The sequence below is a fragment of the Maylandia zebra genome, linkage group LG14, assembly GCF_041146795.1.
Source record: "Maylandia zebra isolate NMK-2024a linkage group LG14, Mzebra_GT3a, whole genome shotgun sequence".
NCBI classification, from domain to species: domain Eukaryota; kingdom Metazoa; phylum Chordata; class Actinopteri; order Cichliformes; family Cichlidae; genus Maylandia; species Maylandia zebra.
Window position 1 is genome coordinate 29957523 of NC_135180.1, and position 27363 is coordinate 29984885.

Genomic DNA, 27363 nt, shown 5'->3' on the forward strand with positions numbered 1-27363 from the left:
CACTATTAGATGTGCTAATGAGTACCGGAGCCCAGATGTGTTCTCTCTTTTTTTTTTCCCAGGTTTTTTGGTCATTCTATGCATTGCTTCCTCTAAGCTGTGCTCTTCATCACACCTTTCCCATTTCTCTCCCTGCCCAAGGCTCTAAGAGGTACAGACATTTTTTAATTAGATAACCGTGAGCTGGGAATCTCAATTACCGCACGCCATACACAAGGTCAGAAACAAAGCGATGGAAGGTCAGTTTATGGCACAGTGGGATGGCAAAAGGGAAGAGGGTGCAAATGGAATCTCAGTGTCACTGATATTGGATCATTTATCTTGTTACAGTTCCTAAAATGCAATGAACCTGATTCACTCAGTATTTGTAAAAACAGGATCTATAGCAAGACATGGCACACATGATAATCATGCGTGTGTTTTCTATGCCTGTTCAGTGGCTATTCTTTTGCTTTCCAAACAAGCCTGCACAATAAATAAATAAATAATTAAATAAATGTTTTCTTATTGTAGTAATCCAATCCTTGAATTTCTAATGCGTTCACAAAAACAGCTTCATGTGAGAAGAATTTAAACTTTTCAGCAGAGAGATGTCAAAAAAACAGGTGGATACTGTGATCAGACATGGCCCATAAATATGGGGCTCAGAGAAGCATGAGCCAGAGGGAAATCACAGGATTCTGAGAACATTCAGGGTCAAGGGTCATTAAGTACTGAGGCATGTCTTTAAAGGCTAAAATTCAAATGGTACCACTCCTTGATGTTTTATTCCTCCTTTTTTCACGCCACTTTCACTTTAGCCATTTTATAGGGAAATGTTTGCACACGCAGATGCTTTTCTTTTGTACATCTGGATGTGAGATATATAAAATGGGGGGAAAAGCACATGCTCTTACTTCACTTTCTTATTCTGTTTTAGTCTGGACACCCATATATCTTCCAGATATGTAACACATATTATAGTCTGAGTACATATACATCAAACCTTGAATAACCTCACCATACCTTGTATTTACCTTATTTATTTAGCCCTACTAACATTTCTACTACTTTTATCTCTACATTTTCTTTGTATATGACTGTATGTTTGTCTTTTTCATTGCACCTGAGGCATAGCCAATCTGCAAATTTATTACACATTCTATAATGACAAAAAGCGCTTCTAATTCTATTTCTAATTCTAATTTTCTGAACACGTAACTGGTGCCAGTGTTTCGTCCTTTAAAAAGACACAAAATATTCACCTATCAGAACTTCAGCTTTCAGGACTTTCGCTCAGCAAAGTCACTGACATCACTTCTGACTAGCTCTTAAAGCAAGTCACATTATTATATGCCCAGCTGTATAGCTTTAAAAACTATGTTTCTGCTTTGATATACTGGTAGCTATAGCAGCTGGCTGCCAGCAAACACTATACTGGACCTCTCATGTTTGTGCCTTTTGCCATTTTTAATTAAATTATCTGAGAAATAACATGGTGGTGCACTCTGTCTTGTTAGTTTATTGGTCTGTGCAAATGAACAGATATGCATGTTGTGCATTGCACATTCATGGAGATAGCTTGCTAATCTTAGTTAGCATTCCAGCTGCTCAACCAATTATGGCAACTTCTGGCTGCAAAAAACTAACAAGTCATGGGTGACATCATAGTAGCCCTTCTGTTTTATTTGCAGTCTGCAGAAATTGTCAATCCAGTGTTTATTAGAAGGGAAACATGGTTGTGTTTATGCTCTCACTATAGTACTACTAAGTCTGTGTTGCACAGTATATTGAGGTTGCGGTAAAAGTTAAAAAAATCACACTTTTCATGTCTTTGCCTTCTTGGTTTAACAGAAATTAATGTTGAGGTTTTGCAAGTCTATGCTATTGTTGAAGAGAAATACTGATGACTGCACATTCTTGCATGAACATTAAATATTCACGTTTGATAGAGCGAGTTCAATTTAAGGTACATTTGTCGACTCCATTAACTTTTCTGCTGATGAGACAGGTTTGCTTTGATTTTCTGAACTACATGCTGTAGGGCATTCAGACATAACTGTGCATATATAGGACAGGCAGTCTGTCTGCCAGACAGCAGCAAACCCACACCGTCCAACCACAGCAAAGACAGAGCAAGCTGTTTACCAGCCCAGATGAAAATCTGCTGAGGCTCTCGTTCCCCTCACTTCACTGATGAAGTGGTAATTATAGAGGTCTCACACCTCCAGAGAGCGCACAATCTTAAGTCGCTGTGGTGTTATGCCTGTCTGTAACACATTTTGGTCACACTGTGAACCAGAGGCAACGTGGCTAGTGGAGGTTTGTGGCTGTTGCAGTGTTTTGTTACTGTTTCTGCTGATTCATGGTTTACACAAATTTAACATAAATTTAAGTTCTTATCAAATGGAACAAAAAATATTTGAGTTGCAACTAATTGTTTTCACTCCATTTGAACGATTATATTTATTTTTTTATGCTTTTCCTATCTTTTTAAAGAACCATTGGAGCTGCCCTGTATAAACAAAAACATATTTTCCCCCACAGTTTTGTTGTTCTTTTTTTCTTTTGGAAAGCTCAATAACTAATCCACCTCTGCTGTCTGCATGTCCTCAATAGTGGCAAACACACATCGGTTTAAGCACAATCCAGCTGTGCCAGTGGTTGGGCGTCCATCGTGGGAGAGGGTCTATGTATCAGCATTCCACAGCATTCACACACCCCATTTACTCACAACAATCCCCTGCTCCATCTTACAGTATCAGCACTGTCATAATGGAAATCCATTCCTCAGACACTGGTTAACTTGTGAGCTCATGATTTGCATTTGTGTGGAGATATTCAAGCCATCTGTTTCCACAACCCAGGCATACAAGAGATTTTCTCTTGGTCCAGGTCCAGATCATCAAGTGGCATTAATAATAATGCCACTTGATGATCTGGACCTTTATATAGCGGTTTTCGAGACCCTCAAAGCGCTTTACAATTCCACTATTCATTCACTCTCACATTCACACACTGGTGGAGACAAGCTACAGTTGTAGCCACAGCTGCCCTGGGGCAGACAGACAGAAGCGAGGCTGCCATATCGCACCATTGGCCCCTCTGGCCATCACCAGTAGGCAGCAGGTGAAGTGTCTTGCCCAAGGACACAACGACTGAGACTGTCCAAGCCAGGGCTCAAACCGATTACAAGATGAACTGCCAACTCTTGAGCTACGATGATCGTGGCTTACAAAGTGAATGCAGAATCCAAGGCTGATTAGTGGGTAGACTCCTGACGTTAAATTGCTCTTTACTGCCACCACACGGAGCATCTCTAATAAAACTGCATAAAAAATTAAAACGATTTTAATTCAAAGAGGTATTCTGGTTTTGTGCTTTTAACATTTTCAAATGATGTCACATTACTGCATGAATGAAATATTGATGTCTTGCTGTAACATCTTTTTTAAGTGCAGCGTGAGCAATGGAACAGTAGGGAATCACCCACTACTTATGATTCAGTGAGAGGCCTATTGTGGCAGCGACACTAATCAGCACTAATGAAGACTGGCTGTGGAGTCTCACGTCATAAGACCTAAAATGAACCTGTATAATTAATTTGCTAATTGGAAATCTGGAACAATACAAGGTTGGTGTTCTTATATTGAACTGTCTTGTTGTAACTTAATTTTGAGAAGACTGTAAGTAGAAAAAGCAGCTGGAATACAATTAATAACTGAGTTTGATTAATGTTATAGGTATTATATTTAGATGCTCACTTCATTTTGTACTAGATGCTGGAAGCAGCCTTACACATCATTCAGAAAACGGTGGGATAAAAGGGAATGAGCACAGAAATAGTCCCTAGCCACATAAAGGCGCTATTGGACATATTACCACCAGATGTCTGACACCATGTGATTTGTTTCACCCTCTGTAACCCCTTTGAATGTAACAAAAATGTTGTTGGTCTCTTGCACGTTTTATATTTCTTCAGATGTACTGCAATAAAGCATTAACTAAAAACATCACCCATTCCATTGTGTGCAGCCACCTTACGTTCTCATCTTTCATGGACAGTGTGCCAAGTTTCCTTGGATAGAAATTCACCCTTTTTTTTAAAGTACTCAACACAAGCAGATGGTAATGCAATACCCTGCCTGTAACACATCACTCCATAATCTAGCTGCAATCCAGAAATTCACCTGTCACTAATAAATTTTGCTGATTTCATTTGGTGAAGGGGTGACAGAAGGGAGAGCTGTTATGCCTTTACAGGAGGACTGGAGGGTTGCACTTTGTCCTTTTGTTGCATTTCCTGCCTTTCTTGGATTTACGATGTGCTTCTCACAGCCTCCGGCCCTCCGGTGCTTCGGCTCTCCCATGTGTCATGTGACACCTCTGCTTTACAGCTAGCAAAAATCATCAGAGGCCATGCCTGGGAAGCTGCTTGTGGGCTTTTTTAACACTGCCAAAGCTAATAATAATATTAAGTTATTTATTATATGTATAACTTTTAAAGTTTTAGCTTTTAAAGTAAGGGTCTAAGGAAAACATTGTATATGCCCATGCAAATTATTATTATCTGCCTAATACAGTGACTGAATAAGAGGTTAAATAATGAATTTGCTCTTGGTATATATTGGAATGTGATAGGAAAAAAGTCTTCATATGGTCCTATATGAGGCCAGTCAGCTACTATTTTCCATATCAGGTATAAGGTTGGATATCACAGATCGTCCCTTTTTGTATGTGGCTCCTATTCTACACACAAATACAGTTTTTCTTAGACAGCTGAGAATCATATTAAAGGAGATATAAAGTGGGAGGTTAGTAGATACATTTAAGGTTGTAAATCTTTAAGAAAAGATTTTGGACTGAAATGACTTATGGAAACTGGTGAATGAAATATTGTGATTTGTTTTATGGCCTATAATTATGTCGTCATCTAAACACCCCGTGGCAGAGGCAGAATTTCAGGTGGAAACAAGCTTTGATTTAATGAGATGACAGTTAGATGAATTGCATGGAAGAATATTGTTTCAAGGGTATGTTTGAGGTCATATTGTCAAAAGCCATATGTTGCTCAATTTTAGTGTATTTCTTACGTTGGTAAAGTGACTGGGTTGATAGCTTCCTTAAACCTGCTGGACATTAAAAAAGCATAAATACACTATACTGCTTTAAAACTGCTTTTGTGAACATACAATGAATGGCTTAAGCTGTCAGAGAAAGCAGATGTTGAGGTCTCACATTGTAAAACTTGATCCAGTCTTCATCCTTAAGAATTTTGCTTAAAAACTGCCTCAGGTGAGACACTACATTTGCTTTCTTTTCTTTCTTTTTTTCTTACTGTCTTTGTTGTCTTTAGAAAGGCTTTCTTTTAACAAGAGCACAAATGGGTTTAATCTGAGCTGGCCTACCAACAGCATCCACATTCTTGTCCACTGAGTTAGTTGAAGTTTGAAACAGTGATTTTGGTTTGTTATACTAAAAATGGCATCACAGATGTGCAAGACTGTATGACAAACTTGAGACGTGCCTGTGTGTGATATAGACCAAAATCACAGCCGTGCCGCAGGTTTCCTGACATTTGATCCGTGCTGGCAGCTGTAAACTACACTGTAACTTAAACATCAGAAAAAGAGGTGGGTTTTTCAAGTTGACCTGTAGATTTAAACAATCCTTACAGTCCCCTTGTGGTCTTACCAACTTGATCTGGCTGTCTACTGAGATTGTTAGTTTTATGAGTGCTGAGAAACTGGCTGCATGCCTGCAACATTCTTACCGCACATCGTCTCAAGTCCTCATTTTCATCTCTTCTAATCAGAAAGTGGCATACTCAGAGCATGAGTTGGTTTATCTGCCCTCTCTCATTGGACTGTGAATGGTTAGTGTGTGCTCCAGTAAATTAGCATACACATGTTTCTCCCTGACAAGCACCAGTCCGTGGTGGAATGAGAGTGTTTGTGTAGGCAGAAAGAGAGGGAGATAGGCTGGGAAAGAGAGATAGCGCTCGCTGTTTGTTCAGTTTGCTTGACTTCAGATCAGATCGTGACTGAACTGTGACATGGGCAAATGAACAGAATCATTACAAAACTGCTATGTGCAAAATACCTGTATCTCAGAGTAAAGGCCAGTAAGTGTTGTCTTATACATCAAACTAAAGCTGAAGCATGGAAACTCAGGTTTGTAAAACTGCAAACTAATTATTTGTATAAATAATAAAATGTGATACAATGTAATGATTTAATCTCTAGTAAAAACTAAAAGTGTCTCAGTAAGTTAGATCCTGATGTGAAATCGGAACAACTTCAGTGCTCCTTGGCACTGATTCTCTAAGTTGGAACTGGATCTGTGCCTCAGGAATAATTGTCAGTCTTCCAAAAGATATTCCCATATTTGATGTTTTGATACTGGTAATTGAGTGTACTGTCACCACTACCTTATGGAAATGTTTTATTGCATGTTTTATGTTTTCTAACAGGATTGCTTAGAGCAACTTTGTACTTGTTGGCATTGCATCTGTCCTCTAAGAGAGGAACTGGACCAAAACTATGGCAGCAAAATGCTCCCCCAGTCCTTCTAAAAGCTTCTGGGCTAACCTTCTGCATCGTTATTTCTGGTTAAACAAGGCCCCACCTAAATAAATGGGGAGAGATCTGTAACTTTAATTTCAATGGTATATAAAATCTTAATCTAAATATCGTACATTGACAGAGTCATTCCCTTGAGTCATTACAGTAAATCACTTTCCTTCTGTCTGTGTGCTTGTTCCTTTGTCTGCCAACTCCTTCTACATGATCAAAAGTTGAGCAACAAAAGCGAGCACACAGGTACATCTTAGGCTCCTGAGTTTTCTTATCTATATCAGATATTACGACATTGTTGTGTTGCCTGGCAACCACCTACAAATAGACTAAAATTCCTCATATTTTAGCATTTGTACCTATAGACATTTTTCATATCACCACAATTAACTTCCACTTTAAAAGCAAAACTTGAATAGTATGATTTATATTATTAAGCCATCACATTGCTTGGCAACCACCTAATAACTACTACAATTATATTTCTATAATAGAGCAGGGCATGGGCATTGACCAGTGTATATGATAAATATAGAAATTAGATTAAAGAAAAACATCCCTCAAAAGTTTGTTGTTGTTTGCCGCAAAATATGGTTTGCTTACTTCTGCTACATATGCAAATTTACAACATCATTTACAGTTCACTCCGGAGTGTCACCATAATTAGTGACTCTGGCTCATCTCACCAGAACATAATATGCAAGGAAAAATGAAAAGCACACTTATAAGCGTACATCTCTAATGAGGAAATATCCTTGCTACCATAAGTCAGAAGCTGCCGTGAACAGCAACTGTGTAACAACATGTTTGGCTTTATATGTTTCCTGATCCCACAGTTACTAAACAGATGATTAGCTCTTTAGTTGACAGGGAAGGACAACAACCAGCTTTGGTTATGGAGTCCTTCTATTTCCTTAAATTCTTTAAGTGCCAGATCTTTCCTTCATAATGCGGTTTCTTCCGTAGTACAACAGAGAGACTAGTTTATTATGGGTCAAGGCTTTTTCCTTTAATTTGTCATGTTGTCTTTATGTATGCACACATCCTTTAACAGCTGGTCTTTTTTTCTAAGTAGAGGTCAGGGGGAAAAAGGTATTATGTGAAGGAATAATTGCATGTCATTGAAGCGATTCAGCAAACACTGCCAAACCAAGATGCATTTCATATTTGCTCATTTGTTTTGACCACAACACAGCTTGAGAGAAGAAAGAGATTAAGAGGTGTGCCTAGTGTGAACTGAAAGCCGGGTGTCATAACATCAAAGACTGACAAGGTTATACATCAGCTGTGGATCTTTTCCCCTCTCATGAGCTTTAATTAAAAAGTCGCAGAATTCCCCTTGGCTTACGTTAATGCCACAAACAATCTCGAGGCGTTTACCAGGAAACTTTGCTGGGCATTGAGGGCACAGGTGAACTGGAAATGATAAACAACTATCAAGTCTTTACATCTCTGTCCTGCATAATTTGCATGAGAAGAGTTCGAGTTTAAATACACCAACAAGTTTTGGGGTCACATGTCAAGAATTTTGGTCAGTAACCACCAAATCTCATTTAAGCATAAAAACCCAAGAAATTTTCCTTGTCCCTGGAAAGTCAGACTTCGGCGATGGAGCAGCTCCAGAAAATGTTACTGGGAGGAATGACGGATTAGAGGCTTGCTTTTTGGTCTCTTGGTTTGGGAAAGAATTGTTCACATTAACATATTGATGGAATTTTCAGAGATTATTAAAAAACACATGTGAACTGAGTTAGAGGGTGTTTTTTCCCTGTGTGTGTTCATGCATGTGTGTTTGTATGTTTAGAGCACACTGCCTGATTAAGTGAATCAATGAGCAGGACAATATGCCATCATTGTATTTTGTCAGTAATTTGCCGCTGCTTTGAAGTGAGGTCTAATTTATTTGCTCTGCTGCCCTCTAAACTCATTTTCTATCATCACGAGCCTCCAGTTTCTCTTATAGATTACTTTTTCCCCTACCATCCTCTGTCTTATATAGACCAAGAAAGAGAATCTGAACACTAGTATTAGCTGTCATTACTCACACAAACCACCCCCACATACAAAGAAATCTTATGGTATTTGAGTGAAGTGCAGGGTAGAGCAGCTGCATGAAGCAGATTTTATACCGGGAAGTCAGAGAAGGTCACTAGTCTGTCGGCAGTGATGGTGCGGATGTTGACAAGCTGCTTCTGAGTCATGACCATGAGCTGTTCACCTTGGCTACAGAACTTTAAATTCTAGAAAGATCATATTTTTCTCACCTATGAGAAGTCTCTCCCTCTCTATCATTCTCTTTTCTCCATCCTCCAATTTGTCTCTCTCTGAGCAGAAAAAGTGTTCCAGTGTCACAGAAATGGACATCTGGGCTTTTGGCAGCTTGGAGTATGCTTGCCTCAGCTCCACTGGGATGTCAAAGCAAGTTCAGACTCCTTGCAGGCTTTGAACTTATTTGACATCAGTGTGGTTAAACAAATCTGAGAGGCAACATTTTAAGTGAGCATGATAATATCTATTTTACATAACGTAAAGGTATGGGAATAAGATGTCCATAAAAAAGTGTTTTGCAAAAGTTAGCTTTTCAGGGATAAAGGTGCCCTGAAAGCAGCTATGAGAGCTTCAGCGTGAGCTGCTCGCTCAGTGGGATTCTACTTGGCACTCACCGATTGCAGCTCAGCAGAGTGACCATGCAATATTTAGCACCCTTCAAGCCAATCAGCACTCTTTGTCCTGGATCTGTCTCACTGTTTTTCTTTCTGTGGTTGGTTGCCGATGCCCTCCGAGCAAATCTATCAGTGAGCAAATTGGTACATATTTCTTCCTTGACGTTTGCGCTTCTATTTAATAACAATCAACCAATCATGCATTCAGAGGTGAGTCACATTCCAACTTTGAGGTGTGTGGCAGTTTTGTAACCAACGAAACCATGAGGGGGGAAAGGATACAGTTCGCACAACCGCAGTGAAATTGTCAATAGCAAAATCCTGTTTGCAGGCATTCATGCACAAACTAACATGTCTGATCAGAACACTTTGTCGTTATACTCGTTTTATTTTCTCCAGCTGGTGCAATGAACCTGTGGCTGTTAAGGACATCAGAGGGTTTGGTGGAAAAGCTGCAAAGTCATTCAGTCAGCCTTTCCCCGCAGTTCACTCATGGGAACTAATACAGGCCTGATTATTGTAGTTTGTCATTGTCAATATCATGGCTTGATTCTTAAATATCTGTTGAGAACATAATAGTTGTGTGGGAAATTAAATAGAGTCTTAAACATACTCAAGCGCTCCCCCTGTTCTTACAGAAACTATTGAAAAACACATAAAATATCTTTTTCAGTTTCTAAGTCATGTTTGTTCTTTCTAATGGGGCAGTTTTAGCTGGTTAAATATACTTTAATCCTTCACAGATCAGGTTATAGACAACTAATATGCACAGGGCTTGGCAGAGCAACATAAAATACAAACAGTAACAGCTTGTGGATTGTATATATTGGTTTCCTCTCATTTATCATGAATTAAACTGCTCTGGTATAATAATTAGTTCATGCTTGGAGCTAAAGGTATTATCAGCTAGCTATTAATGTACTTTACCGTGTTTGCAGGGGTATGGTTTCATACATGAACGTTAAGAGCCAGCCTTTCGGCACAGCTGAAGTGTGCATGTGTGAGTGTGAGCCATTTGCTCTACTTTCTCACGACAGCTGCTGCACAACTTAATGATTTGTGACATGGTATTTTATGCTGTCAACGCACCGTTTTAATCTTGTCTTTAAACAATAGTTTACCAGTTTTGAAAATAAAATGTGAAATGTGGTCTATATGGTATGTAGCTACAGCTGGCTAGCTTAGATTAGTGTGAAGGGTGATACCCAGCTTGGCTTTGTGTTAAAGCTATAAAATCTGCCTACCAGCATCTCTAAAGTCACAAATGAGTATATATTATATATATTATATTATATCAGTAGTTTAATCTGTACAAAAACTGAAATGTAAAAATGAAAAATAGGGATTTTATTGGCAATTGTGTTGGATTATTTATTTGCCATGAGTGTGGACTCCAAGGAAAAAAAAAACTGTGAGCAGCAGTAGGCAGATTTTCTTAGTGTTTGTACTAAACTAAGTCTGCTGACCCCAACTATAAGATAATGTGAGTAGTATTGATCATCTCTAATCTTCAAGGGGAAAGAAACTATGCATTTTTTTTAATTAAAGTCAAACTTCTCATTTAAACAGGTCCTAATATGCTCATTTTGACGATCATGGTTTTATTCTCAGACTCTACTAAAACAGATTTCCATGATTCACAGTTAAAAAAAAAAAACTTATTTACTATATACTGGGGATTGTGTGGCCATTCAGTTCATCCACTGTCTGGCACAAGTTGATTTTTTTTATTCTTTAAGCTCACCCTCCACCATTCTTCTTTACACTGTATGTGACAAAACTGCCTCTCCACTTTGACTTTGTACTTCTCTCCAGCTTTCTGTCCTTAATGCGTACGTATGTATTATCTCAAGGCCTAATTAAAACTCCATTAGTCATGCAGAAAACAAAGAAAGAGTAATCAAAATGGAAATGAACGTAATGGTGCTGTGGAAACAGATGAAGCAGACAGAGTAGATTCTGCTGAAAAGGGCTCTTTTGAAGGAGCTTTTTGTACTTTCTTTCTTTACCGTTTTGTTATAGTGAAGGCCATTGAATTCAGCTCCTCAACGACAAAAAAATGAAGTTTTAAGATGATGTCATGCGTTTGACTATCAGCAGCAAAGATTTTATTTAAATTTGCAGCTTTGAGAATGACTGCTACAAATGAAAGCAGTGGGAATCTTGTTGACTGTGCTTAATAATTAGCATTCTTGTTGGCTGTTCATACTTTTCCCCTCTGTCATCAGACAAAAAAAGTAAACAGATGTTAGTGGAGAACATTCTCAAAGAAACCAATTTAATAAGTGAAATGGCTTGAGGTCCCTTACAGAAATATGCTGCTTCTCTGATCAGCCTGTGTGAAGGAACATGTCCTACAGCAAATAATCAGTCAGTCCTCTTAACAAGCTCCACAGTCAGACTCCCCAAACTAATCATTTTAAGCCCATCCATCACTTTTGCAGACTGCCAGGGTGCCAGTGACAAGATAACAATGAGACAACAGCAAGTCTCTCAGCTTCTTCATTCACATTTATTACAAGCTCCCAGCGTTTGTCACTTAGCAATAACTGCATAAGTCAGACTGGACAGCAGCTGAAGTGCTGATTGACTTCGCGTTGTTGCCAAGATACTAACAGTTCCTAACCTGTGGACATGAAGAAACAGCTGTGGTGGAGAAAAAGCAACGTGCTGTTCTGTTTGACTCCGAGGCCAGGGCTTATAACCAGGGGCCCGTGAGTAACAAGGGAGTGGTTTAAGAGACAGAATGTATGCTTTTGTATCTTTAAATAAGTAGTTAGTTCACTCCACATGGACCATGTTAATTAGTTAGCATGGGATCTGATGTTGTGTGCTGTGTTTGGGCTAAAAGGAAAGGGAGATCCAGACTGTGGGTCTGGATATCTGTCTTGATGCCCCAGGGGGATCTGTGTACACCACCTGTTAATGAACTCTGAAGTGGTCTCTAATAGGACCTCCGCTTATGGACCACCCAGGAAATACAGCATAAAGATGTAAAGGGCAGATACTGCAGACAAGACTCGAAGCTAGTGGAGATGGAGAAACACAAAGTCTAAGACTATCTGATCTTATGCTTTTTTTTTTATATAATAACATGCTTCTGCTGATATGTCTTTGACACAATTATCTTAACTCAAAGGTTAGCTCAATGGTTGTCAGTCATATCAAACTGTTTTCACCAGCAGAAATAGATGGTAAAGGCCATTTTCACAACTGAGCAAAGATCATCTGCTGATTAAAAACTGTAAGATGATGTTGAAAGCTCTGAAATAAACTAGTAAGTCATAATCATCCAAAAAGTAAACAAATTCAGGATATTATTTTATTTAAAATTGGCAGATTGATATTTTTCCTTATGCTTGTAAGGAAGATGTTCAATTAAAGCTAAGTAAAGCTGAAAATACTTTCCACAATATTTGTTAGTGTTATTTGCTATTAATGGACCTTTGGACTCAGTTTATAAACTTAACAACATTTTTTTTAATTTCATCCTTTTCCACTAGAATGAGAAAAAAGCCTTTAAGTCGGTGTATTTGATTTAGTTTATATATGCCTGGTTGTGGAATTATGTATACTATTTTTTTTCTTTTATTTTTTTGCAAAAACACACATTTATATTTTTGTCCTTGCTTTCAGGCTATAATTGCTGCCAGTGTCAAGCTACATTTTTTTCCAGTAGCAGATGTTTGTGTTTAATCTGTCTGTTGTGAACAAATTAAAAACAATCTCTGACTGCCGGTGTCACGCTATAATTGTCAGACAGTGCATCAGACCTGCTGTTGATGTCTGTGTTTCTTCATGCCATGCACATTTTCATCTCATTCGTTACATGTGTCATCACACTTCATTCGCATGCACGATACTGAGTAACCTACATGGTTATTAATGTGTGACTCAGTGGCTCTGCTCTCCTGTTGTGTCAGTCGGATCCTGTTGCTTAGACAAACACACAGGCAGAAAAGTGCCAGATAATACGTTCGGGCCAGCATGAAGCCCTTTTACTGCCACGCTAATTGCATCACTGCGAGCACAGCAGGGGTGGGTAATCGCTGCATTTTGAATGTCTTCTTTGTGGTTACCATCATTAATGTGTCCAGTGCTGTTGTTAAATGTGATTTCAGGTCATTGCTGTGTATGAAAAGTTTGCATAAATTTGGACTGTCAATTTTCTAATGGTGGGAGTGGCAGACGATATTGTAGGTCACCTTCTTCTTCTCACTCTAATGGCTTAAAGTACTCTCCAATGAACAATTCCGTCTGCCCGTCTGCTATTTATCTGAAGTGATGCCAGATCTCATTGAGGAAACAGATACTTCCGACAGACTGCCACTCACTTAGCTAAAGGGGTTAGATGATTAAGATTCAGTTTACCCCCACCACCACCCACCCCAACTGCCCAGCCCACATTAACCCCCTGTCAGTGGTACACAAAAAGAATGGGCATGGCTGAGCCTGATTTATTTCACACAGAGTCATCATAAGGGCACAGCGGGCCTCTCGGCTCCTCGATAAGCCAGATACACCAGGGCCCCGTTGGCCTTTCTTTTTACTCTCTTCCCCGTGCTGTCCCGCCCTCATGCAGTCTGTCACACATACTCAATCTGTCAATCCAAAAAGAGAGACAGGCACAAAGACGGGCACAAATCAAAAGAAACTGATTAGCGATTAATGGTGCATCATTGTATTTGCATCAGGACTGCGTGCACGGTGTATGTGTGTGCATATAGAGTGATGTTGTCAGTCATGCAGAGTGTGCCCTGGCCCTCCCTCTTCTGTCCACCACATGTGCTCCTATAGGGGTGCAGCCACTTATGGCTATTGATATTGTAGGGATGACTCTGTTGTGCGCACACATGCTCACATTCAATCCCAACACAGGGTAGCAGAACAGCCTCCTGCTGAGCCCAAAGAAAAGCTGAAGATTGCATCAACCGATCATTCTGATGGATCTGTTCTCACCTACCGGCTGATTGAAACTTCAAAAGTTTTTGGTTGCTTTGTTTTAGGCACATAAAAAGGAATTTAAACAAGTGTTTGGATTATTTGATGTTTGCGTGATGTGGGTGTTTGGACTCCTCTGCAAGAGACAGCGTTTACAGGGATGGAGCCTGGCACTTCTGAGCATATTTACAGTCTGCCTGTGTCAGGGAGGCAGAGGGCTGGAGGTCTGGACCGTGGGTGTGGAAAGTGGGCAGAATGCATCTAGTTTCTCAGTCCCTTTGGTGTTATTGTTGACAGAGATGGGAGTCGCTCAAGATGGTGCCAGCGAAGGGGCAACACCAGCTCCTACCACTGAGCATGAGGATGACAACTCTTTGGGCTACACAGGTACTGCTGCTGCTTTTAACTTAAAAGTCCACTCACATATGTTCTGTGTTTATTGGTTACACAACACTACTTTTGGCTGTTTTTAGTGGAAATATGTCTCAGTGCTCACCTTAAATTTTTGCCAATCAGTTTTGAAGCCACTGAGTCCTCTGTGCAAACTTTTAGTAAAGTAAGACCGGCCTTGTGTCCAGCAGTAAACTTTAGAACAAACAAAACAGGAACTCTATGTCAACCAAGGTACCTGCCCAGAGAGCAGTACACATTCATTTTTGATTTTTGTTTGTTTATGTTGTAAATGTTTTTTAAGGTTAATCGTGCATGATAGATGTTTACTTTGATTACATAAACATGCAAGAGGATAATAATAGATAAGAGGCATTGATTTGTAAATAACTGAACATAAATCAAGGTTATAGATCAGAGGTCAAATGTGATATGATATTTGGATGCAAACTAAAGTGTGGTATTTAGAACCCCCGTATATTAGTATCATTTCCTAAATGTTGCCAACACAAACAAAGGCAGCAGAATTTTAAGTATAATTTTAAAGATAAATTGCATTTTGTGAATGTTTGACCTTATTTTACTCTAAAGAAGAGGTCAGAAGTCCAAAGGAATATGATACTTATCATGTTGACAGACAGAATGACATGCATGTCAGTGGTACCAAAAACATAACTTTCTTGGGGGATGTGAAAAAAATCGAAATATTTTCCAGGTTCACTTTTCGAGAGAATTTTCAAGTTCAATTTTCATCTTTTTTTTTTTTTTTATTGATCTGCAATGAACAAGCAAACATTAGGCCTCTCTTCTGCAAAACAGGTTATACTTAGACTTGGAATTCAATTTAAAATCAGAAAAAGTGAGCTGACTGTCACAGCAAGGCACACCAGCCAATTATACTGTACCTAATCCTTTACTAAGATTGGCAGTCAAAAGGATTTCAGAATGCTTTCAGAACAGCCAGTTGTTTATATTTTTCAATCAGAAAGTATTTTCACAGAATAAATAAGCACTTAGTTTAGACACCATGTTCCATATGTGTTTCAGTGGAAGCCGCTTCTGAAAGAGGAGAATTGTGGGAAAATGAGGCACCAAACTGAATAGCATTTGTAGTTGGATGTCTTCAATAAATGAGTGCTCTGTAGGGAAATGAGAAGCCAGAAGCAGCTTCTGAGCCCAAGAGACTAACAGACACACATACGCACAAACTCAAAAAGGAAACAAGTCTGGAAAAAATTATTGATGATGCATGTGTTTTGTTTGAGTTTTGGGCTCTTTTCCCAGAGTGCGGGTGAATAGTGTTCCCCCTGTGTTGTTGTAGCAAGAAGGCCTACCTCACTAGGTGATTTACCGGACCTCACACATCTTCAGGAAATATTGTGAAGAAAAGGGAAATCCAAATTGACTGCCAAAATCTTTATGTGGTCCATCACAATGTGTTGTAGCCTGGTAGCTTGTTTTTATACTTGGACTTCTAAAAGATAACCAGCAAAACTATAACATAACCATCAGAAACACCATAGTGTGGCCTTCATCAGTAATGCCAAGGGAAAAGGTCTGAGACATTACAGATATCTCCTAGAAAATGGCAGCTAATGACCTAGCTAACAGGCCTTGAAGACTTTGAATGCAGGTTTAAAGAGGAAAATCATGTTGTGTCTGCTTCACTGCATTTGTGTTCATCTTTAGAATGATAAATCTACCTTTTGGACAGTGCCAAGAGTTCATCTTTAATCTGGCCATTTAATCCCATCTGTGCATGAAAATGAAGGAAATCGATCTGGCCCAGTCAGTGAATTGGAAATGAGACTAATGTGCCCTAATACCTCATTCTGCCCCTGATAGAACAAAGTGGGCTGCTGCCAAAGACTCCATTTACAAGGAGCGTGACTCTCTGGATGAAACGTGAGGATAATCTTGACAGCTGCCAGTCTGAGCTAAAAAAAAAAAAAAAAAAAAAAAAAGACTGCTCCATTAATTGTTAAGGTGAAGAACCTTTTAGGTGCCTGGGTTTGTTTAATTATGAGTGTTTTTCATTCGATCTCTGTGACCTTCATCCAGAAACAAAATTCATTGATTTCTGTGTAAGTTTCACTGATTAACTAATCACACTCTATGCACGCGATTCAAGGATCCTATGTCCTTGTCATCCATGTCCTTTTATAACATGTCTGAAATCACTACCAATATCATCATTACTTTAACCTGACCTTCTTTAGTTTAGGTGAAACTAAAAACAACTGCCACATGTCCAGGCACTGACTCAGTAATGTTTTATATTATGGTCACCCGGGACTAATACAGCCTACTGTGAATTTTATAAGGAAACACAAGCTGACCTGAAGTTTGTAACACATTAAAAATGTTTTTTATTGGTCCCTTATGATATTGACTCTCAGCCAGCTCTAAATTGTTTCCCGATATCAAAGAGCTTTGCACAGAACTTCACATTCATAATAAATGAGACTGACCTGTGTGAAAGCAGTGGATTAGAAAGGCACGCTAAAACTCCTGCACTTACACTTTGCTAGCCAGTGCTTGGCAGGCCTACACACACAGAGGAGACAGGTCTTTGGTTCTTCTGCCTCAACATGAAAGGCTGAGCATTACTTCAGAGAGCACATCAGCACTCATATCCTCCCTCTCCGCTGACAGCTACCATTGCGTTTGTCACAGATCACAAAGGACGGCAACTTCAGAGAGCTGCTCTATTTGTAAGGTTATGGAAATAGAAATAGGGAGGAAGAGAGGGAACTGAAGGTTGCCACGCTGTCATCACTGATTGGCTTCAGAATAGAGGGGTCCAGGCATGTCAAAATGCAGCATTTTATCTTCTCTCAAAGCAGTCACCCCTCAATGTCTCCAAGAAACCATTCACGACACTGATGGATGTGCAGACAGGTGATGGGAGAACAAAGCCGTGTCTAGCCGAGAGCTGCAGAGGCATCAAGGTTAATATTGCTGAAGATGTGATCAAATAGAAATTATCCATCAGGGCGTTCACATAGTGCAATGCAGGCTGTTAGTCCACATTTCTGTAGTGAAATGAAAAAAGGTGTAGTGCGAGTGATAAAGATGATGACTGTATATACACCATGTAAGATATTTATTCTCTAGGCTGTTGCTTTGCTGAAGTCTCCTTTTTGTCTTTACAGTCACTTCTACTGACTTACTCATATGCATACTTCTATCTCTAAATTGTATGTAAGCAATAAGCACTGGTTGTCACATTGTAGTATATACTGTAGTCGAGTCATTTCTGATGATGTCTCACACTCTAAAATACTGTATTTGTCAAACAGCAGTCACCTGATGTCTACCTAAGAATAAACAGTATTCTACCCGAAACATCCACCAGACTGATGCATATACCAAGTGCAGCATGAATGTAGAAAAACATTTAGTGTGTACCCTATTCATGTTGAACCATGCTGGTACTTTCAAAAGAATATAGACAACACTGAGCTGAGCCTAGCTTCTTGCCTATACTGTAGTAAAAGCATACATTGTGTGACACAGTTCTGTCAGGTGTCATTTTGTCACATGGCACATTTTTATTTTACCATGATGATAAAAGCAAACACAAATTTAATTTTTTGGAGGGAGAAGGTTTTTTTTTATATTCATGCTAATGTTGCAGTAGTTATTGTATGTTCAAATCCAGCATATTTAACTAAATAAAGTCTCAATATCTAATCATTTACACTCAGTTTTACCAAGTATTGATTTTGGTCCATAAACTAATAATAAAATCATTTTAAACCATGATCTATCAAACTGCACAATCAAACAAATTTAGCAGAAAAGGAATTTTAAAAATCAGCTGCTGCTACCAAACTGTACAAAAAGCAATTTAACCTCTAGGAAAAGAAATAATACCTCTATTTAACTGGAGTGGATGGAGTTAATGCTTACTCGATGTCTTTATGATCTTGGCGCTTGTTTTCACCTTATTGATGTGGAGCTGAAGTGGACTGTGCCTGGATACATGGCACAGACAGCGTTATCATGATAGAGATGGAGAACTCTATTCCCTGTTCATCCTTTCTTTTCATTACTGGGCTCTTGCGCTGGCCTTGAGTCCCCACCCTGAAAACCAATTTCCTTGACACCATCACCTTCACATATATTACCCAAGAGTCCCCACAGCATCATCGTGTCACATCTCCATGACACTCATTTATGTTCATCAGACGTAGTGCCCTGATAATCATGATACAGGAAGCAAAGAGAATTGTACACATTCAGCTTGCTGCACTCACACACATTATCCCCAGTATGGCAACAGCACTCATTTCATAACAGTGCAACAATAGAGAGATATCCCTTGCCACGCCTGGAGGAGCGATTCACTTGAGATATAATTAGTTATAACCAAGCACTAATGCCCTATATACAGCTTCCCCGTAGTCTCTTTGCTGCTGGAGGTTTTTTTGTTCCCCATCCAATCTCTTTTCATCTCCCTGATCTGCACAGCTTAGCTTAGCCCTGTCCAAAAAAATAGGTCTATTAGCCATTCTTGTCAGGATAGCAAGTGTAGTAATGTGGTCAAGAGGCACTGGAGTGGCAGTAAGATTGGAGATGGGAGTTAGCATGAGTGCAAAGGGGTCAAAACACAAAGACTATGAGGTGAGAATTAAATTAGAATATTCAGATTCACGTTTCTAGTGTCCTCATGATAATTGGGAAGAAAATTGGATGGGGTTTTGCTAAGTGCTAATAATCTTCTGCTCTTGTCCTGTCAAATATGCTTTGTTTCCAAATGAAAGGATAATAAATGTTTTGGAGGTATTTTAGAGTGTAAATGGGTCAAAATTTTCCATTCCTAAATGGTAGTGGTCGAACTGGTTTGGTTTGTCCAGCCATACATAAGTTGGTGGTTCACAAAGTTTCTATAACAGGGACCTCAAATGAAAGCTCAGAAAGGCAAACCTGTCACATGTCAGGGTGAGGATCCTGCCAATAAAATAATTTCAGGAAGAAATCTTTACCTCATTTTATTGACCTGTTTGGATCTCTTTGCTCAACACACAGAGAGGCTACTATAATTCTGGTATAACAATGCAGTAACAGTGTTGTGCGCACAAGTCCCCAAACAATTTTCCTTTACAAAAGAGGCAGCTGTGAGCAGAATGGCTTTTTGCAAAATCAGAATTTAATCTGTTCAGCACAGCAACATTTGGTACAGATATGTGGAGTTAGTTAGTTATGTGATGAAATTCGGTGGATTTACAATCAAAACATTGACTTGAGAGCAGAGGTACAACACACTACACTCAATTTCTTGTTCCAAGTGAAACTCATTTGTTTTCAAAAAAGTAACCTCTGTTAAAGACTGTTAAAGACAAAGTAGGACTGGTCAAACTAGACTCATCATTAAGCTGAGTTTGACAAAACATTAACTGGAGCTGAAGGTAGTTTGTTGTCAGTTCATTATGTACTTGAAGCATTACATAGCACTACAATCTATTCACAAGCTTTTTGAAAGGGAGAGAGCATTTGAGTTTAGTTATTTATCCACAAATGCACATTAATTACCTATCCTCAATCAGCCTGGCACAAAGGCAGGATTGATCAGGATCTAAGAGCAAGGGTAATTTTTTCACTTAAGCTACAGTTCAATAAAGCCCTGATCCATTTACTAAAGTGTACTAAAGTGTCTAAGTGTCCCATAACTACATCTAGGATTCCAAAACAACCACCAAAGTATAAAAACCCTGATGCATAAGCAGCACAAGGGGGACCAAAGAAATTTTGCCGTTGGTTTTAATCTTGTGACTCATCAGTGGCTCTTTTGAACCTGTTGTATGCCTCCCAGATTTATTGTTTGTAATGACCCATCCAAAGCACTGGTGTTTATTATTCCTGGCAAAACTCTGTAGTTTATATGTTCACTTCCAGAGTTGCCTTTGCCCTCAGATCAATTAGCTATCTTTACGAGCCAACGCATAAGGAGTTCTTCGACCTCGCCGACAACCCCATGTGCTCCTCCCAGTAGAAATTACTGTAATAACTGTCAGCCGGACTGACTGGTTGATGATCTGTAAAATCATTGCTGGTTTTATTAGTGGTGATATGATTCATGCATAGTCATGTTGGACATGAAGTATAGCCAGAGACAATAATAAGCCTGTTTCTCTGAGAGTCGGCGTGAGCTGCAGGGGTGCTGTGGAAACTCAACAGTGTGACTGTGTCTCAGAAGGGCTCGCTGTCTGTGTGTGTGAGAGAGGGGAATATCACGAGGAGGTGGGCTGTAAATCTGAGCAGCACCTGCTCCCTCCACTCTGGCGCGTGGTGTGAGGTCAGCAGCACCCAGATATCCCATCGATCATATTTATTGCATTCATCACAGCACCAGTTTGTTTTGGCAGCTGATCGCACCAGGGAAAGAAAAAGAAAGAATAGGCTTTTTATTTGAGGGATGTGAATGCTTTTAGCATGAGCAGCGTCTTTCCTTGCTCGGGATCTTAGAAGATCAATCGCTGATGTTGGCTCAAAGCATCCACTGTAACCGCAACTAGAATGATATTCTAAATACACTTGGAAAGTTACTATAAGAACTACCTCACAGGAAAAATATTAATGCCCCATCAATTCTCAGCTTTGTGCCACTTTAGGTTTGTGTGGATTATTGAAACAACAGTTTGTGTTGTTGCTTCACTGATCAATTTCTTTTCAAAATATAAAAGAAAGATTTTACAAACCAAACCATTTTGAATTAGGAATGTTAAGCAGTAACCGGCTATAATAAAAGTAGCTGTAAGACTCTGACAATGGCAGTGTGGGCCTGTTGGCTAGCTGAATCACTGGACTGGCATAAAATGTGGTCCTAGAAGGTTTACCTTGAGAGCTTTAGTTTTCTCTGACTTCTTACCTACCACCACAATGTAGCTTAGTGAAAACACTAAACTACAACTGGATAGCTTGTCAAGGTTTTGCAGATACAAAATTATGGCTTCTTCGTGATTAAAACTGTAAATAGTGATCGTCTCCGGCCGTCATTAGTAAATTAGGAAATATAGCTGTAAAATTAATGGCATCACAACAAGCCTTATGCATTATTAGTCAGAAATATTTGTATTTTAATATTCTAAACTACAACTGTCCTTTACACTTACCAAACTCAGGTCAGGACGTGGAGTGTGTTAGCATTTAGCCTTAAATGCTTCTGTGCTAGAGTCTCAGAGAGCTGGTAGTATTGTAGTAATTTCACAATAGTGTACGCTCAAAACTGTTAGAAAATCCACTTGCTAAGTGACAGATCAACCCTGTTTCCAGTGTCTGAGTGATTAAGGCTGTCATGTTTTTAACATGTGGTAATGCTGTGTGTGTTGTTTTATTTAATAAAAAAACAAGCCCCCCAAAAATAATCAGTAGTCATTCTGTGCCCCTCCAGCGTTTTATAAGCACTATTTATTTGTATGTGCAACATGTCTTTAAACTAAGTTTTAAAAACAAATGTACATTACAGCTCATGGATTCTGGACACCAAATATTAGAATGTCTTAGACTTCAGCAGTGCATCTTTGTAGAGCCAACAATGTAACCGATGTAAGTGGCTGATGTCATCGCCAGTACTTATGCTTGTGTTAATTACTTTGTGGTCGTGCAGTTACATTTCCAGGGGGCTGCACATCAGGCTATGTTACAGGGTTTCAGAGAGGTTTGTGGGTACGACGAACCTATGCTGTAGATTTCCTGCTGAAGTCTAAATCCCCAGTCAGGCAAACTAAGACTTCAGTGTGAATATTGAGTATAGGATCAGGAGTTTTTCACAGCAAGTAATCCAAACCACATAGCAACATATTAATGACAAACCTTGTAGTGAAAGGGATCATCTCAGATTTTCTCTTGGATAAAATCGGATCTATTTTCAGCATCTTCTTCCTGCCATATAATGGTATTTATCTCTGCCCAGCAGGAACCCTCAATATGAACTTCAAGAACTGTCAAGAACAATCTATCCCCCCTCCCAACCTTTTCTGTGCTAATGCGTTTATATTAAACTAACCATACCTCTGTAGCGAGGACATCCTTATACCCCACTTAGCACAACTTCACTTCCCCTCCAAACATTGCTAACAGAGCTGTACTTCTTTTTTTTTTTAGAAATAATTCATTTGGGATATGGTATATCATGTTTAGGTGGAAACTATCTTTCTAACTTCCTGCTAACTTCTAGCTTGGCTAAATCTTATAAAGCCTATTTTTCTTAGATGCCTGGTTGTTAAAACAGGTAACACCAGGTAACACCTGTTTTAACAGGTGAGAGAGCAGCCATGCTACTCACTTTTTGGAGGTGAAAATTTTTATTTCTGTTTTTACCTCTAAGTGGTGCCTCAGACTTTCTATGAATTCTGGGAAGTAAAGGAGCTTTTAGATTTTTTCTTACTTACTTTTTTCTTACTACTATTATTTGTCTTATTTCTTAATCAGATTTTCTTTTCTCTATTTTATCTCTTGATTTTTTTAAATGCATAGCTCTTTGGTCAACAGTTGTTGTTTTCAATGTGCTATATAAATAACTTTGACTTTGCCTATCTGACAGTACTTCCATCTTAGCTGAACTACTGCTTTTCTCAGTTAAAACTTGACTATTTTTTTTAAAGAAAATTACCTGAATGTGGGTAAAATGAGCAACTGCTCTTGACATAGACGCACTCCAGAACATTCTGAATATATGATTGCCTATAGCAATACTTTTCCTTATATGTGACTTTCTTTGTACAGGTATGCCGTATCTGCAAACCAGTACCTACAGAGTTGACTCAGTTGGACATAAGAGTCAAAACCTAAATATACTGTATCAGACAGCTGCAGTGTGTGACTTGCATAAAATGAATCTGACCAGGAAATGATTGTTTATGTTTCCACCTAAATTAAAGTCAGATTGCTGCTCCACTCTGGCTCTTGTTTTCAATCTCACTGCCATGTGATTGGCTGAGGTCCAGCAGTGATAAGAACAAAAGAATCTCTTGGCTCAGTTACTGAGTCCTACTGTCAGTCATTAAAGCTCCTGTGTCTCTAAAGCAATTAAGCCAATTAAGCATGAAACACAATGCTGCTTCTTTCTTCCGTTGTGCATTTTTATGAGGGAAGGAGTGAAGTTTTGGTCACTGAACAAGCTGCATTCAAGGAAAATAAGAGCATCCAAGGACAGCCAGAGAGGCCTGTACTGTTCAAATCTTATCTCCACGTGATGCAAGCACAGTCATGAATAAAAAAAAAAAACAATCAGATACCATAGTGAGCGCTGCACAGTAATCTGAACGCTTGATGTCTTTCCATACGGAATGTGGTCTCGCAAGACGAGAGTCTGAACAGAAGCGACTAATCAAAAATGTTCGGACAACAGAAGTAGAGAACATTCATGTTAACTTCCCCAATGTCTGTTGCTGCACATATTCCAATGTCTGACTGTATTTTGATGTCGCTGCCAGCGTGTTACGTGATAGCTGGGTTATTTTAATCAGACTCCACAGGCCATGTCGAGGCTGACGCTAAACAGATGCTAATGTGAGGCCCATTAAAAGACACAGGGAAAGAGGGATTCAGTGTGCGCAGGCAAGCGGAAAAGCAACAGCCTGTTTATCGCCTCATCCTGTTTTGTGTTCCAAACCTCGTTGTGGCATCCTGCAAAGCACCCCTTCTTTCTTGTCGTCAGTGCCCACCCCGGCCTCGCATTTCTTGCAGCAGTGTCATGCATGAGGACATTCCCTGAACAGAAACACATTTGTTCTGTGATTTTCTTTTAGTGGATCTCTTACTTTTTTTTTTTTTTAAATGCCTGAACAAAGATTCTATAGTAAGAAGACAAAAACTCTTACTCTTTTCTTCAGCTTTTGTTACATGCAGCTTTGCATCTTGCTTTTTTGTTTTGCCTGTCCTTTTTTTGATTCTGTGATATTTCTGTCAGTAGAGAATAGCAAAAACATTTTGGTCATGTCCAGTTTTAAAAGGCTTTTTGGCTTTTGCCTTGTTCCTTGGCTGCACGTTAGTGGATTAACTGTATTTATCCTGGGACAGAGCCCAGAATGATACATTCTTGGGCTCTCTTGTAGAGCTGATGTTCCAGTGTAATTGTGCATAGTGGAGAGGCATCACGAAATGGCCTGACAGCTGCTGAGGTTTCTGTCATAGATGTTCCAGAAATATGACATGACTGCACTTACTGCACACTGAATAGTGTCAGGGTCTAAATATGGCTGATTTGAGACTAACTAGACAGCTGTGTTTTTAATTTGATTCATTGTTTGGCACCGTGGCAGTCTAACTCCTGAAGATGTGTGCACTAAACTCTTGTCCACACTGGTTGATGAGCCTCCCCCATTTCATTGATATGTTAATGTTTTTGACTGTTCTGTGGTTAAACACTGCAGTAATTCTCTTTACGGTAACTGTAGTGAAATTCTTATGATTGTACACCTAGTTATAGTGTGGTTGGTGCTCCTGAAGCTTTATCACCCCCTCACCAACCAATCAGAAATGATTTGTTGCCACAGTGACACAGTAACAATAATATCATCCAACTTCTTCAGGACCCTAAGTCACCTCTTCTTTCCACCTCACATCAGTTCTTGTCTCCCACTCCTTCCACTGAGTCTGTCATGCCTCCTAAAAATCAAGTTGTCTCAAGAGAGACCTGACAAAGAAGTTCTCATTGTAGGATCCATGTATGATGAAGCAATCTTTATTCAACATGATATATTCTGCAGGTTCAATCCAGCACATATGCAACACTTACTTTGTTTTACGTTGTTAAAAAAAGGGGTATTTCTGCAAACTGGCACAGGAGTTTTATGAAGTCCAATTTCATATCTTTAATTGAATCTGTTTTAAGTCCATCTTTTGCTTTGTGGTGACTAGAGGACATGGCTTTTTTCTGGTCTTCTTTTGTTTATTTCATGGAGCTTCAGGTCTGGATCTGAGCATAAAGCCCAGAGAGACTTGACCTTGCTTGTCAAAGGACATTTCTCTCCTGACATCTCAGATATTCTCTTTGATTTGTGATGGGCTACTTGTGCAACTGTAAAATGCATTACAGTCAAAATCAGGAGCAGGACAAAGTTTCCCTGGAGGTGTTTGCTGATTGTCTTGTAAAATGCTATGAGAATCCATTTAAACAAGTCCTTTTTTCTTCAAGTTGTTTGTCTTTATCTTTTGAAAACACCTTGGGGTTGTGCTGTCCACTGCTAACTCAAGGAGACTGTAAATTTGAATTGTTGTGTTATAAAAGTAGCACAATGAATAAATAAAAGGATGGCTCTGCAAGGACACGACATGAATGAGAAGAAGCTGACTGTAGTGAATGTGAGGCGAGTAAAGTATGGTAACAGTCCAGCCGAAATGCCTGTGAAGGAAACTCAAACATACTGTACCTGTGGTTCCAAGGTGACTCCAATTGCAAGTCTGTCTCTGTTTATGCCTCAATGGATTTAGGAGTAACAACGCTAGCCTGTGGAACGTTAAATCCCATACTGCATCACTTTTCTGTCTTCTGGGAAAGAGTGTTGTGTTTGCCTCTCAATAGGGAGCATCTTTTTGAGGGGGAAAGTTTTTGTCTTATGCGATCTTGTTTGGTGTGCTGGCGAGATGGGAATGAAAGCCATTAAATAGTCTTAGTCAGAAAAAAGGGGGATGTAGGCTCCCTTGCTATAGCCTGCCTGTGTTTCACCCCATCACCTCTGTGCTGAGGGGGCCTAGGTTTTGTGAGGAGGCCAGCAGAATTGAAAAGACGCCCAGCATGTAGTCAACAGGATCCCCTGTGCTGCTGCATGCATAGAAACATCATAAGAAAAGACAGAATGTCCACAAACTCCTTTTGAATATTAAAAAGAATTATCAGAGAAAGAAAAGACTGGGAAGATGAGAGAGAGTCTCTCCTTTGAGCATTGGGATGAAGAGATGGAGAAGGGAGCAAATTTCACCACGCATATTGTACATAGACTTGCCCTCATTAGGATCCCATCGTACTCTGGGGCGAAACATTGTCCCTGGATTTAGGAGGGTAGCCAAGACTGCAGGGGTTTATGTATTTTGGCAGATCTCAGGAGTAGCAGCATGAAGGACTGGTGGGAAGTGCGGCAGTGTTTGCAAGTTGTTGCTTTGGAGAATTTGGATTGCATTTTTATTATTTGCTACATTTTAAGGAGTGTCTTTTATCTAATTGGAGCAGGGATGAATTAAGGAGTGTTTGTGAAATTTCCTTACTTCAGTAGATTGTTTGAAAGGTGTGTTTTTATATGCACATCTACATTACCCTGGCTCTGTGTTGTGTAGACTCATCGCCATGCAGATTGTTGGTTTGCTGGTGATGGTGTTTGCAATGTTGGTCATGCTGGGAGTCCCTAAAGACCATAAGGGTCCACACGCGACCCATCGCCTATCTGGATTACAGAAGTCCCATTGGTGCAAACAGATGCCAAACAATCCTGAACTTCACAGAAAACATCAGACTTTGAGGCGATTCCACAAGTGTAGCCAGATCTTTCACAGTAAGTACAAAACTGCAATGCCATGTAACTACCAGTTGAAATTTTTGACAGGATCAAAAAGTAATTTTAGTTAACAACTGTTAAAACATTATTTGGAGCACTTTGCAGTCTGGGAGCGGGTGTTTTTGTGTCCTTTTTTACCTCACAAATTCTTGGAAGATGTTTTGTAGGAAACGTTAGGCTGTAGTGTTAAAAGCTCTCAGCTTGGCTCTTGCCATCACAGCCTTGATATTGTGTCACTTTTTTTCCCTTTGCTAGTCTAATCAAGGTTATAGAAGGAAGTGTGAGGACAAAGAACCTCCATTTACAGAGCTCAGTCAT

At 39.4% G+C, this 27363-nt stretch overlaps 1 protein-coding gene across 5 annotated transcripts in view; it reads left to right on the top strand.

Annotated features, from left to right (window-relative positions):
• Positions 1 to 27363, top strand: part of robo1 (roundabout, axon guidance receptor, homolog 1 (Drosophila)) — a 225071-nt gene that overhangs the window by 63458 nt on the left and 134250 nt on the right. For 4 of the 5 annotated variants that reach the window (XM_076873331.1, XM_076873327.1, XM_076873328.1 and 1 more), the window contains exon 3: positions 14456 to 14545. The exons of the other annotated variant lie outside the window; for it this stretch is intronic. In XM_076873331.1, the coding sequence (XP_076729446.1) occupies positions 14456 to 14545 (90 nt within the window). The remainder of the gene's footprint in view (positions 1 to 14455; positions 14546 to 27363) is intronic. 5 annotated transcript variants of the gene reach the window in all.